The following is a 13982-nucleotide window of genomic DNA, read 5'->3' as shown; positions in this document are numbered from 1 at the left end:
TAATTTCTTATTTGGTTTGCTTTTATTATGTTTGTAAATTCTTCCAAAGGGGAATTTATATGTCCACTCTAATATAAGCAATCAATGTGTCAAATATTCCTTGAAAAATGCATGCATTGCAGGGTTTGATATTTAAAAAAAATGTTTATTTTAATACATTTTTAAAAATTGGCTAATCATGAAATGCATAATGAAATTATCTTGACATCACTGAAAAAATTATGAAAATCGAGCAACGCGTTCGAGAGTTATGGCGATTTTATTGATATGAATAGATTATTTTTTCGCATCCCCTATACAATCAAGTGCAAATTTGCTGGGACACTTTCATAGTTCAATGACCCTCCCGCACCCCTTATTCAATGTTGTATACCAAACGCCTCATTTTTTAAATGGCCTATATTTTTGCTCCAACATTGGTTGGTGGGGAGGAGGATTCGAAATAGGTTGGAAACTATACAAATAAAATATCACATGGTGAACTTCATATGACCGGTTTTATTGAACAGAGGGCGCGAAATATGAACAAGTGTCCCAGGGAAATTTGCACTTGATTGTAGCTTACTGACTAACCATTTGGTCTGAAATGGACATATCTCTAAATGCCACGAAGGTATGACCCCATGAGTGGTGTCATATGAAAGAGTAAAACATAAAGAATATAATAAAAATATTTCCAAATGCTGGAGCTCATCCAGGGGTCACAGGGGTCAAAAAAGGTCATTTTAACTGAAAATGCGCCGATTGAGCTTAAATTTAAATGCAATGATCCTTGTGACATTCTAAACATGTTTTAAACATTTAAAAATTTATTTAAGGTCATTAAGGGATCATAAAGGGGTCAAAGGTCAAGGTTCTCAAAATGCTCCAATTGAGCTGAAATTTAAATGCAATGATCCTTATGACATTCTAACCATTTAAAAAATATTTTAAGATTCATTTAAGGTCATTAAGGGGTCAATAAAGGGGTCAAAGGTCAAGTTTTCCAAAATGCTCTGATTGAGCTGAAATTTAAATGCAATGATCCTTATGACATTCTAAACATGTTGAAAATATTTTAAAATTCATTTAAGGTCATTAAGGGGCAATAAAGGGGTCAAAGGTCAAGTTTTCTAAAATGCTCCGATTGAGCTGAAATTTAAATGCAATGATCCTTATGACATTCTTAACATGTTGAAAATATTTTAAAATTCATTTAAGGTCATTAAGGGGCAATAAAGGGGTCAAAGGTCAAGTTTTCAAAATGCTTCAATTGACCTGAAATTTAAATGCAATGATCCTTATGACATTCTTAACATGTTTTAAATATTTTAAAATTCATTTAAGGTCATTAAGGGGGTCATACAGAGGTCAAAAGTCAAGTTTTCAAAATGCCAGCTTCTCACGATCAAGACGGCAATTAATGAAACAGTCTTATTAAAATTAATACTATCCTGCACAGTATTGCTGCTTGATCAGACCGTCACAGTCATCCGCCTAACTTACCTCGTGCCCTTGCAAAGGGCACACTTGCTCTAGTTTATTTTATATTCTTTACTTTTATATTCTTTACTTTTATTCTTTCATTAACACCACTCGGGTGGTCATACCTGCATTTCGAGATTATGTCCATTACAGACTCCGGGTGACAGTGGTATAGGCCTACCACAATATACTGCTGAAGCCACATGGTTCAGCTATGGTGCGGTTATCGCTCTAGTTTTCTCATCAAATCCTTAAAATGAAAAAGTTTTGAATCTGATATATGCCACATTTCGGTTAAATGCACTTGAGCAATAAACATGCATATCTTTAATTTCTTAATATCATGTTACTTATAATTACAAAATCTGGCCTTGTTACACTCAGGAAATGATTTTTGTAACTTAATAATTTTGTGTTGAGATGAAAAAATTGAACTATAAATCACTTTTTTAATTATAAATCACAATAATTTTTGCCAAGCGGTTAAAACCACGGTTTTTCCACCTGCGGCAAAAACCTGCGAACCCTGTTGACAGCTCAGCGGCAGACAGACTGATCTCCATTCTGCTGTGTTTATGATTGCCTGTGGTTTCCATAAGTTCCCATAATGCAGAGTACATTCTTGAACCTTGTTGACTTGGGGATGATTTGAAATGGCTGCCAATTATGACTGTTTGATATTTATTACCAGCAATGTGGGAAAAGAGACACATGTAGAACCGAAAAAGGTATATGATTTTGTTGAAGAAGCAAAGTTCAACAAACCATGACTCCGCTTCTGGATATCGTTTGAAGTCAAATGATATACAATTTTAAAGCTTATGATATATATTTTCTAAACAAGAAATAAAGCAAAATTGACACCATATTCCCATATTTTAATAAAACAGTAGTTACTTTAGCCCTTCTACAATATTCTTACAGGGCAGGTAAAATTTGTGAATTATATGCAGTAGCGTATTTAGCCCTTTTTGAACGGGCGCCCCCGGTACAAAAAAAAAAAGAGAGCGAGAGAGAGAGAGACGGAAGGAGGGAGGGAGGGGAAGAAAGAGAAAGGAGAGATCGAACTAGCAGAACGGGACATTAATTTGCAGGCTTCAATTTAGGCCTTATGCGTATTAAATTCGACTATAGCCCTATGCTAGCCTATATTCTGTGATAGGGGCCCTACTTTCCGAGCACGCTGGCAATTTGAGAGCACACTTGCCCGCAGACTTGTAGGCCTATGGCATAAATTGCTTGGGCCTGGGGCGGGCAAATATGATGTTTTGAGCATTTTTGAGCAGTTATTACATGTACTACTTGTACATACCGTTCAGGCGCGGATTCAGGGGGGCTGCGGGCCCAGCCAAGTTCCAAGTTCCTCCTAAAAAAGGAGGAAAGGAGAGAAGAGAAGAGAAAGAGGAAAAAAAGAGAAAAAAGAAGAGAAAGGGGAGAAAAGGAGCAGAGGAAAGGTTAAATTGCACGTATAAGTAGGCCCATGCCTAAACCGCAGTCGGGTCAATCTATAAGGTCTGTGATTATTTTCGGCATTTCTTGAAGGTGGGTCCTCTGCCCAAAAGCAGATAGGGCCCGTCACATTTTGTCACCAAAGTAGGCCTAAGACGGACTCCATGCTGACTTCAATTCAACATCGATCCATGCAGGATTTTATTGCGAATCTCAAGTCTTAGGCCTAAACTGTAACATTTAAAATTTTACAAATTGAGTTCGGGCCCTTTTTTGTTTTAAAAAGCAATGATATACTGAGTATTATAGTGTAAAATGATGCACCAAATGGCTTCAATTGGACCTTCATTTTACAAAATTTCAAAACTTCTCAGGAGGAACATCCCCCTCAGACACCGTCTGCATGTATATAAACAACTGTCCGTTTTCGCTTATCTCTGTATATTTAACACTCAGTACTTGATGAAATACAAAAACAGTGAAAAAAATGGCTTCATTTCGCAAATTTTATATTTTCGGCTTTTTCAAACTAAAAATTTTACACAATAATATTGCCAAAATGGTCCACCAAATGGCATCAATTAGGTCTTCATTTTGCAAAATTTTCTCACTTCTGATATTCCCCCTCACATTCCCCTGAGACACCCCATTGCGTGAGAGAGGCCTTATGTTTACATGTAAAGCAATACCGGGTAATTTATACAATAAAGGTCAAAACTTGTCCACGAATGGCTTCAATTTGCATGTCATTTGGCAAATTTTCGGCCCTTTCAAACTTAAATTTTACACAATAATAGTGCAAATATAGTCCAACAAATGGCTTCAATTATATCTTCATTTTGCAAAATTTTCTCACTTCTGAGGGGGCACATCACCCTCAGACACCCCCTGGCCTCTGTATGCGCAACTTCATGGGCACATAATTATAAAGTAATACTTTCAAAACTTGTCCACAAATGGCTTCAAATTGGGCCGTCTTTTCGCAAATTTTAGGCTTTTTCAAACTAAAGTTTTAGATGAGGAGAGGAGAGGAGAGGAGAGAAGCCTGAGGAGAGGAGAGGTGAGGAAAGGTTAAATTGCACATGTCTAAAAAAAAACAAAGTCGGGTCAATCGGAAGTATATAATAGGCCTATGTGGCCTGTAATGATTTAGACATTGCTTGAAGACGAGTCCTCGGCCCAAAAGTATGTGAAAATAAGTACTGCGGGGGCAGTGCGGGCCCACCGATCACCCGTCACATTTTTCACCAAAGTAGGCCTAATTAAGACGGACTCACTGTCAATGCTCAACATCAACATGATCTATCCATGCATGCATGCTTTAGTAATTGCGAGTCTCACATCTTATAATAGGCCTATAAAACTTTGCAAATTGAGTTCCGGGCATATAATATTGTTAAAATGAGTGTACAAAGGATGCACCAAAATGGCTTTAATTCGACCTTCATTTAGCAAAATGTCCTAACCCCCCTGTGCGTATGGATAAACAACTCTGTGGCCGTTTTCGCTACTGTATTGGACGCGTGTATATGTTTTAGGCAATAACTTGATAATTAGGCCTATAGTAAGAGTAAATAATAAAATTGTACAAAATAATAGTGTCAAAAATCACCCACCAAATGGCTTCAATTGGGCCTTCATTTTGCAAAATTTCGAGCAAAATTTATAAAGCAATAATTTATACAATAACATTAACAGTGAAAACTTGACCATGAATTGGGCCCTCATTTCACAAATTTTCGACTTTTTCAAACTAAAATCTCACATAATAATAGTGCCAAAATGGTCCACCAAATGGCTTCAATTAGGTCTTCATTTTGTAAAAGTTTCTCACTTCTGAGGGGGCACATCCCCCTCAGACAACATCTGCGTCGCATAAGCCTCCGGATAGTCCGCTCATGCCATATATGTATTTCACAAAAATCTACTTGGCGCCCCCCGGTCTATGAATTCCTGGATACGCGCCTGATATGTGCCAAAAATAGCTTGCCTGGCCATCCTCTTGGTGTCCAAACATTTCATGTCTTCAATTTCTTCATACAAGTGCAAACACATTCTTGTTCCTTCCCTTTTGACATGCCAAAACATCCTTCCCGCAATTTGTAAATTTGGGTAATCTTACATTTTCCCAACCTTATATAGGCTAGATACTAGCTGTTGTTAATAACACAATGAGCAGATGATAATAGCCTATTTCATTTAAAGTCTGCCATACGCCTGTGGATCTTTAAGAAAACAGAATGGAATGAGGGTTACTTATTTTGAAAGTGAAACCCATACTCCACCTGTATATGGCTTTACCTAGCTATATCTGCCACAACTGCAGTATTTCAAATGGCAGTTACCCAAATTCTATTCTATTTTATTTGAAACACATACTCCCTCTACAATACTCATTCATACCTAGGACTCTCATAGACTGGAATAATTTACCACAACAAATCATCAGCACAGAAGATCCAAAAGCATTTAAACAACAGCTACAGAACCACTTCCAGTAGCAAGCATCAAATCAAGCACTAGCGCACACACAATATCCGACTCGCTTTTCTCCACCTGGAGTGTTGAGCCGTAATCTAAAGAAGAAGAAGAAGAAGCTCAATCTTCCACAGGGGGAGTGTGGATTTCAATGGAATATTTGAATGTTTTCCAGCCATTTTCTTGCACATCAAATTTGCTTCATTGTATGGATATCTTCCATTTAGGACCAATTTCAGGCAATTTGATAAAAACTACAGGGTGTAACAATAAAATTTGTACAATTGCATTTTGACTTCTCAGGAAAAAACTAAAAGAGTTACGGCACAAATGTAATATGCAATAGCATTAGTGATATCTTGGCTAAAAGAAGACGTTTAGTTGGTTTCTTTACTAGCTTGGGTTCAAAAGTTATGTCCAATTAATTAAATCGTCCAGAAAACGTGTTGGGCCACTTTTGCCATGTTAGCGTATATCAAGTTTGAACCGCGTTGATTGTGTTTATCGTGCATCGAACGTCAAAGAACTGACACAAAAGAATTATGAGTGGTGTTTCTTCATATTATTAACATGAACTAATAATAATATGATATTTCTTTCAAATCTATAAATAAAGTCATGAAATCTCTTTCAAATTATCTTCTAAATAAAGTAATTTCTCATATCCCTGAGATATCATTGTTAAACTGAGAACAGTTTTTGCACCCATAAGTACAAAACAATAAAAATTTGAAATTAGGTTCAGCTGGGCTTCTAGCTGTTCTGGGGCGACCACTATTGCCAGCATTTCTGTCAACACATTTTACGTACTTCTCATAGTTATATGTAATTGTATGCCTTTTTGAAGGAAGACGTGAGTTTTGAAAATGAGCTATAGACAATATGATGGTTTCTGCTTGACTCCATGTGCTACCGAATGTCACAACCATAAAAATGCGCTCTTCCAACGTGAATTGGGGTTGAAGGTGTTGAGCTGCAGCCACGATTTCTAGTAAATGAGGTTGTTATGTCAGGGCTTAGTTGTGACTTTCAAAAACTCAAGGAGATATTCTATTATGTAATCATTTCTACCACTTCGAATACCCCATTGTTTAAATTAACCTATCATAAGAGCACCGTCCAACTGGTCCATGGTTCAACTCTATTCAGTCACTTAGATAAAAGTGGCCCAAGCGGTTTTAAGACTAGGTTACATAATTGGCTATATCTTCACTTGTATACCTACGATTTTATTGAAACAAAGCTTATCTGGTGGCTAAAGAAATTATCTTGATAGACATATTAATATCAAACCAAAAAATAAGCGGCATAGTGGTGTCATTTTATATTCAAAATTGTACAAATTTTATTGTTACACCCTGTACAAATTTGCTTTAAATTTGACCACAAATTTGGGCTTTAGGTATATGCCAATGGATCCTATTTTCTTGGAAAGTTGGTATAATGATGGGTCCACTTTTTTCTATACTTCCCTATTCAAACCAAACTTGTGGCCCCATATATTGAGTTACTACAATTGAAATCCAAATACTCCTTTGGAAGATATGACCTTAATCTTTCACACACAGGGAGTTTCAATTATGGGGTTACCTGAATGCGTTTCTCCATTTGAAATCTACACCCACTTTCTGGGAGATTACTGCCATATCTTCCATAAGGGGCATATCATCAACTGGAATACCAAAAAACTTGATAGTTAGCAATAGCATACATGTGCTTTAATACTAGTGAATGCTTTTAAAACATATGCAAACATGAAGAGCCTCATCCACAAAATTGTAAAGGGTATTGAGCAAATCATCGATACACATAGTTATATATGAACAAGCAAACCTGCAAATGTTTGTCTCAACCCCATTAGCTCAGCGGGTGGCTCCATTGGTAAAGCGCCGGACTTCGGTACAATTTCATGTTTTCAAAAGCGCTCAATAGTAAGCACATTATGCTAACTATCAAGTTGTTACGGTAGCCCATTACCTCATAACAGGATCTTCCAACTTCTCCAAAGTCTTCATCAACACATCCAGCTCATCACAAAGCTCCGTCATCTCAACCATCTCAGCTTCTGGGATTTCTGGACCATCCTCATCCTCATCATCTGCATCGCTATCTGGATCAAATTGTGCCCTCTTGAGTTTCAGTTGCCAGTATTTCTGTTGATATTCTGTCATGGCTTCGGTGTATTTGTCTGCAATCGAGGCTGATAGAGTTTTATTCTTTACATCATAATACCTGGGTAACAAACAAAATATGCGATGTAACAATACAACAACGGGGTTGGAAACATGGATGTTAAAAAAATGAAGACACTAAATGGGTCATTTTTCAAAATTTTCTTAAAATTTCTCAACAGCATCATTTTGCCTCAATGGTTTGAGTAGGCATGTGCCACTGATTCATGGCTATACACATTTTCCAAAAAAAATGCCACATTTAACCACAATTGCCAGAGGTTTTGCAACTTTTCCCAGCATCTTTGCCAAAATTATCTCCCATACTGGGTTTGGTGAAAAAGGTGTTCAGGGTCATATCATCATCACCCAAAATTAGGTCATATACTGAAAGGAACCATTGATATTATTATGTGCCTGGGAATTTTTTTTATTGTCTCACGTACGCTACCATCACACAGTGGCCACATCCTTCCCCAGATTCTTTCCAATCCTGAATCCCACAGAAATGGACCCAAAAGGGAAAATGTTAATCATAATTTACATTAGGCACTACAAAAAATTGTTTCATTGGCGTAACCCGACTGACCCTAAAAACAGGCCTGACCCTAGAATATTTTCATATCATTTTTGCAAAAAAATTATTTAAAAAAAAAAAAGAAACAAAAAATATCCAAGGCAATCATACGCAATTTATCGCTTAAAATGTGTGTTTAAATTTTTTTTTTCTAAATCTACCCTAATTTTTTTATGTTATGCCAATCAAACAATTTTGTTTAGGCCTTAACTTTGATCTCCTGTGACTAGTTTTATTCTGCCTTTATAAACCTTAAATTATTATTCTTCCCTAGATGGCACCATCTGGGCACTGAACCATTGCATCAAGGGAAAGACTAACGGTTCATTAATGCTCTGCGTGCTAGCCATGCGCTTCAACGGAAAAAGTTGAAGTTTTGCAATATTTTCTCAAAATATCCAGAGCTATCTTAAGAACTACTGAACCAATACTAGGCTTGTTTGTACTCATTTTAATGCATTTTTCATGCTGATTCCAAATATGGTCATGATAATTTACATTTCTGACATTTTTGAATTTTTAAATTTTGTTTGCAACATGTCGTCTGCATTCGACACACGCGTGAAGAGAGTTAAAGTCGACATTAGTGTGTTAAAATTCTTTTGTAGATGGTAGTCTCATGGCAGTCTAATTAAATCCTGTTGGAACTTCTTTTTTGTTGTTGTTCTTTTCAAAACACAAAATTCTTCCCCAAAGGGCTAAAATTATTCCCTCCCCTTGGGGGTGGAGGGCGAATAACGGAAGAATAGATACCCCTGTTCCATTGTTACTGTTGAGGGGATATGGTCAATTCTGGCATTATTGGCCTTTCAGTCTCGTTCATACATTTGTAATTTTTCTATGATTGTTTGATTAGGCCCATGAAAGTCAATTCCGAGTTTATCGTCCCTTTTTTTCCCGGGTTGGTGAGGTGACTTTTTCATTATTTCATCAGATTTCATTATTGACCTAAAATGTGTGTTGATTTAAAGCCACACTCATACATGTTATTTATAAACAGGTTTTTATATGGGTAGGGACTAGAAAAGATAGAAAAGAGCCTGGTTTTGCTTCCAAATATGTTTGACAAACAAAAATATATGTTTCCAATTGCTAAAACTGGTGAAAACACTGATACTTTGAAAATAATGAATTATTTTGGCATTTTTGAAAATTTGACGCTGGTGTTATTGGTTTCCAAAAAGTGACGCCTGGCAGGGGACGATAAACTCGAATCGACTTTCACACGCCTTATGCAGACTTTGATTTGATTTGTGTACTTACATTTTCATTCTCTGTTCTAGATGCCTCATTGCATAAATGTAATCACCATCATCATTCTCATCTGATAATCTCCAAATATAGTCATAGAAGAATCTAGAAATACAAAACAAGGAGTTTAAATTTTGTGAAAATTTTAGGTGGACTGTCATTTTCTTCGGAATAGGGGGGGGGGGATTATGAATATACTGGGGGTCATAGAATTTTTATACCAAAATAGGGGGATCATAATTTTTTACACCAAAGATAGGGGGTTATAAAATTGTAAGGGCTGGTGGCTCCAAATTTTTGCGCGCTATGGGTGCATTCTTTTAACTTAAAAATCAAAATGTGTGTGCAATCTTTAGTATATGGCTCTGGTTTTTTTAACATGTATCAAAAGTGTGAACTGAGAGGGTAAAAATGAAATTGACAGAAGACACTTAAAATATGTCATTTCTCAAAGCAGATGACTTGAATTTTATGAAAATACAAAACTTGGAGCTTAATTCTGTTCATTTGGTCTGTAAACTTTGTAGACCCTTTGGCCAAATGAGATTTTTTTCATAAAAAGCAACTTGTTGCCAAAGCTAGATATTGCTTACTGTAATGCCCATTAGTTACCAAATTAGTTGTCATAGGAAAATAATGAGTCCAAGTTACTATTGACCAAATATGGCCATTCTGCGATCACTTTTAGGTAACTTTTCAGGCATATGAAACTGAAAAATGGGCAAAATAGCAGGTTTGGTGGTCAAAAATATGCTCTAAATGTAATTAATTTCATCCACATATATTGCTAATCCATATGTGAACAAGGTAATGATAACCAAGTACTGACATATCAAAATAAGTTTGATAATGCCTTTATAGTAAAAATGTAACTCTAGATACTCGTGGGTTTCGGATGTTACATTATTTTGTTAACATGCATTATTTGCAGGTATCTGGCCCTATTTCTAAGCACATATTAGTTCAAAAATGTAAATGATAATCACTGTCAGATGATTTATCCTATCACTTGAAAATCTAATCATCATTAAATGATATTTTCATCTTACTGAAGAAATTTTTAATTTAGATGTATATACATGTACTGATATGGCATTTATTCATATACATTGTTACCCACATCCTTATTGTAAATGTGCACTGGACATCATAATAAACCAAATTAATTAGCTCCCTGAAGCATTAAGTTGATAATACAAAGGGCTACACCTTTCTTACAATCATAATCAGGCTTTCTTTTACGTCTTCCCAACTTAAGAGTGTTTCGATGTTACATTACGTTAACATGCAATTGCAATCTAATTGAACTTATTGAGGGAAACATTTGGGACATTTCATTATTTTAGCATAATATCAATCACTTTGAATCAGAAAACCTGTTGAAATTATTCAAATGATTCAAAATATGTACAAATACGTGTATAATTAGAGGCAGTGATTCGGATGTTACATGATGTTAACATTTTTACAAAGTTTGATGGTTGGAAGTTGAATTAACAAACATGAGATCATTGCATATACAACAGGTATGTTGCCATGATGGACACTCAGAAATTTTTTAATGCAAGGCACAATCATTTATCATTTGCACACATATAAAATATGCAAAAACTGATCGTATTAAAACAGCTCATAATTCCCATGAAACTTGTTCTGTTGTAAGAGTATTTTTCTTAGTGGTTAATTTGTTTCCATTGATAATTTATTGTTTTATCGGACATAATGAAGCTGTATGAAGCATAGTAAGTATTTCTCCTGCTTCGTTTCTGGTATATGTGCATAGTGATTCCAACATAGGCCTAACACATGTACATACTTATATATTTTATGTTAAAATGATCACTTTTTTTTAATGAAAATGCAGCTTTTTTCAATTTTGAAATAAATGATTATGACAAAATTGCTACTTAATTATTTTCAATAAGTTTTAGATATCATCTAATGCTAAAATATTATAAAGTTTATTGAAATTACAACTTCATTTTGGACTTGTTAACAAAAAATGAGTAACATCCGAAACACATTTTAAATCAAAGTATTTTGCTAGTGTAATGGAGAAATATTCAGTGTAAGTTGCTTTTCAAATTTAAAATAAATTTCTTAGGACATGTGTATATGTCAGTAATGAAATTAATTTGAAAGGAGTGAACCAAATTAATTATGTTGCTTTTTATCTTATGTGTTATGCATAGAGACAATAGATATTGTAGAGCTAACAACTTGTAATTTTTCCACTAGCAAGGTTTACAAAGGTGAAATGGAGTCAGCAATATTAGGAAAATGAGGATGTACACCATATTTACTAGAAATTCACATTCATTTAAGTGTATATTCTAAAATCTTCTTACAATGCCCTGTAATTGGCCTCACTTTCCGTTAACATTTTGCCTTGTAACATCCGAAACAAACTTGACATGTTAATGGTTTGCACACTCAAAGAACAAACCTGGGTATGGTAAAAATATTTCTACTATGGCCTTCCCATGATTTCCAATCCATTTGACCTTTTTATTTCCCCTCTAATTAAATTTCTTCAACAAAATGTCACTCTTTCTGTCTCGGATGTTACATTTGATTCGGATGTTACCATTGTTAACGGAAATGTTATGTGGCCAACATTTTACATAAAGTCAAGAGGAAGTGAAATCATTTTACATTTAGATACTTGTTGTCATGTCTACTTCAACTTAATAATGAAAATTCAAAGCTAGTATTGTTCTTCACATAATTATAAGACAATATGTATTCTTTCGGATGTTACAAAACTGTTAACGGAAAATGAGACCCATTTAAGTAATGCTTCACCATAATTTGAAAACATTCAACCAATACAAAATTTGCACTTGCAATTATTTATATTGCCCTGAGGCAAACATTTTAAGTATTTGTGTATGTTTTACATGATAAAACAATCACTTAGACCATGTTAAAAATAGAGCAAGATTGTTAACGGAAAATGTAACGTCCGAAACATAATTTTCAAGTGCTCAAAAATTTTTCATGTTAGAAATTATTTGGGTAAATCTTGGATTTCTTGGAACTTGTACTAACATGTGTTCATAAAATATTGAACAGAATACTCAGAGCTGATCTGATTTTATTTTGTAAACAAAACAAATTAGTCACTTTTGTTAGGTTGACAAATTTCCGTTAACAATATGGACATTTGGTCTTGTCACAAGTAAAGAAAGAAAACTGGGACAAATTTTGTTAAGCTATGGGAGATTAGCCTAGGTCTACACTACATAAAAATATAAAAAGTTATCCGGAAATAGGTCATGTGTTTCTGCTGGGGTCTCCCAAAGTGTCATTTAGCCTTTTGATACATGTTAAAAAAACCAGAGCCATATTATATAATGCACAATTTCCGCACAGCTCCACACATGTTCTTTACATTTATGATCATAATTTTTACCTGCTCCAGGGGCAATTTTGTGAAAAATGGAATTTTCTTCCCCAAATCGGGACATTTTGGGGAAGAGTTTTTGGCTAGCTACGCTAGCAATATTCTTAAATTTTGGGACTTTTTGCAATTTTTTTTTTTTGGGGGGGTCACACCTGGCTACGGCTCTGCCTGAACCTTCTGAGATACAAGTGTATGTTGTGATAATGCAGATGACTATATTATGTACGGTACCGTACCTGAGATGTTCCAATGCCATTGCTGTGTTGTCAAGGTCTCCTGACTCATCATAGACTGGAAACAACTCCAACAGACTAACTCTCCCCTTACTGGTTTCTAGCACCCTTTCCACTTCTTGCTGAGATATGCTTCTACCACTTGAAGACTCGCAGCAAAATGGCACAACTAGTTCTACTTTGGCTCTCTGGTCCTCGGCTTGAACCTCTGTAACCTGTGACAAGGGTTATGAAGGGTAGAGAGAGAAATGTACTGTTACCATGAATATGCATTGTCTTTGGGAGGAGCTTGGAACTTCCAACAGACCAACTCTCCCTTTACTGGTTTCTAGCACCTTTTGATGATGCGGTGTATGCTTTGAATCAGACCAGGTACCCCAATAATGGTCAGTGCCAGGGGCGTAGACAGCTTTCTTGGTCAGGGGGGGCAAAATAAAATTTTGGGGGCACAGACGAAAAAAATTGCAGTTGCATCATACAATACTTATGTCTTTGAGCTTCCCGTAAAGGGCCTTATTGGGATGATGTGCGCCAGCGTAAGCGCCAAAAAATGGTATTTTACACTATTTTCGCCCATTATCCGGCTAAAAAAGGGCTTTATTGTTACAATGTGCGCGCATAGCGCAGAAAAATTTTGTATTTTACACTATTTTGGCCCTGAATTTTGCTAGAAAAGGGGCTCCTTGCCCTTTTTCTTTTCCTTTGCCCTCCTGATTTTCTCTTTCATTTTTTGTCAGAGGGGCACTTTGTCTTTCATTTTTTGTCAGGGGGCACTCTGCCCCCCTGCTGGTTACGCTACTGGTCAGTGCCCCCCCATAGGATGGCTCATACTACACCAAAAATTGGCAAATATGTTTTTAATGATGTTCTCTTTCATTTTTCCAAGTCTCATCAGTCAAAATTAGCTAATTAATTAGTAATTTTAAATTAATTAAAGTGGCGTATAGTTACAC

The 13982-nt window shown here is 35.7% G+C and overlaps 1 protein-coding gene across 1 annotated transcript in view; it reads right to left on the bottom strand.

Moving 5' to 3' along the window:
• LOC140144478 (SHC SH2 domain-binding protein 1 homolog B-like) overlaps positions 1 to 13982 on the bottom strand; it is a 74756-nt gene that overhangs the window by 56380 nt on the left and 4394 nt on the right. The window contains exons 3-5 of the mRNA XM_072166290.1: positions 13033 to 13244; positions 9403 to 9495; positions 7369 to 7623 (exon numbers count right to left, since the gene is read on the bottom strand). Coding sequence (XP_072022391.1) covers positions 7369 to 7623; positions 9403 to 9495; positions 13033 to 13244 — 560 coding nt within the window. The remainder of the gene's footprint in view (positions 1 to 7368; positions 7624 to 9402; positions 9496 to 13032; positions 13245 to 13982) is intronic.

The sequence above is a fragment of the Amphiura filiformis genome, chromosome 2 (genome assembly GCF_039555335.1).
Source record: "Amphiura filiformis chromosome 2, Afil_fr2py, whole genome shotgun sequence".
NCBI lineage: Eukaryota > Metazoa > Echinodermata > Ophiuroidea > Amphilepidida > Amphiuridae > Amphiura > Amphiura filiformis.
The sequence above is the reverse complement of the archived record's forward strand: the minus strand, read 5'-3'. Positions and strand labels throughout refer to the sequence as shown.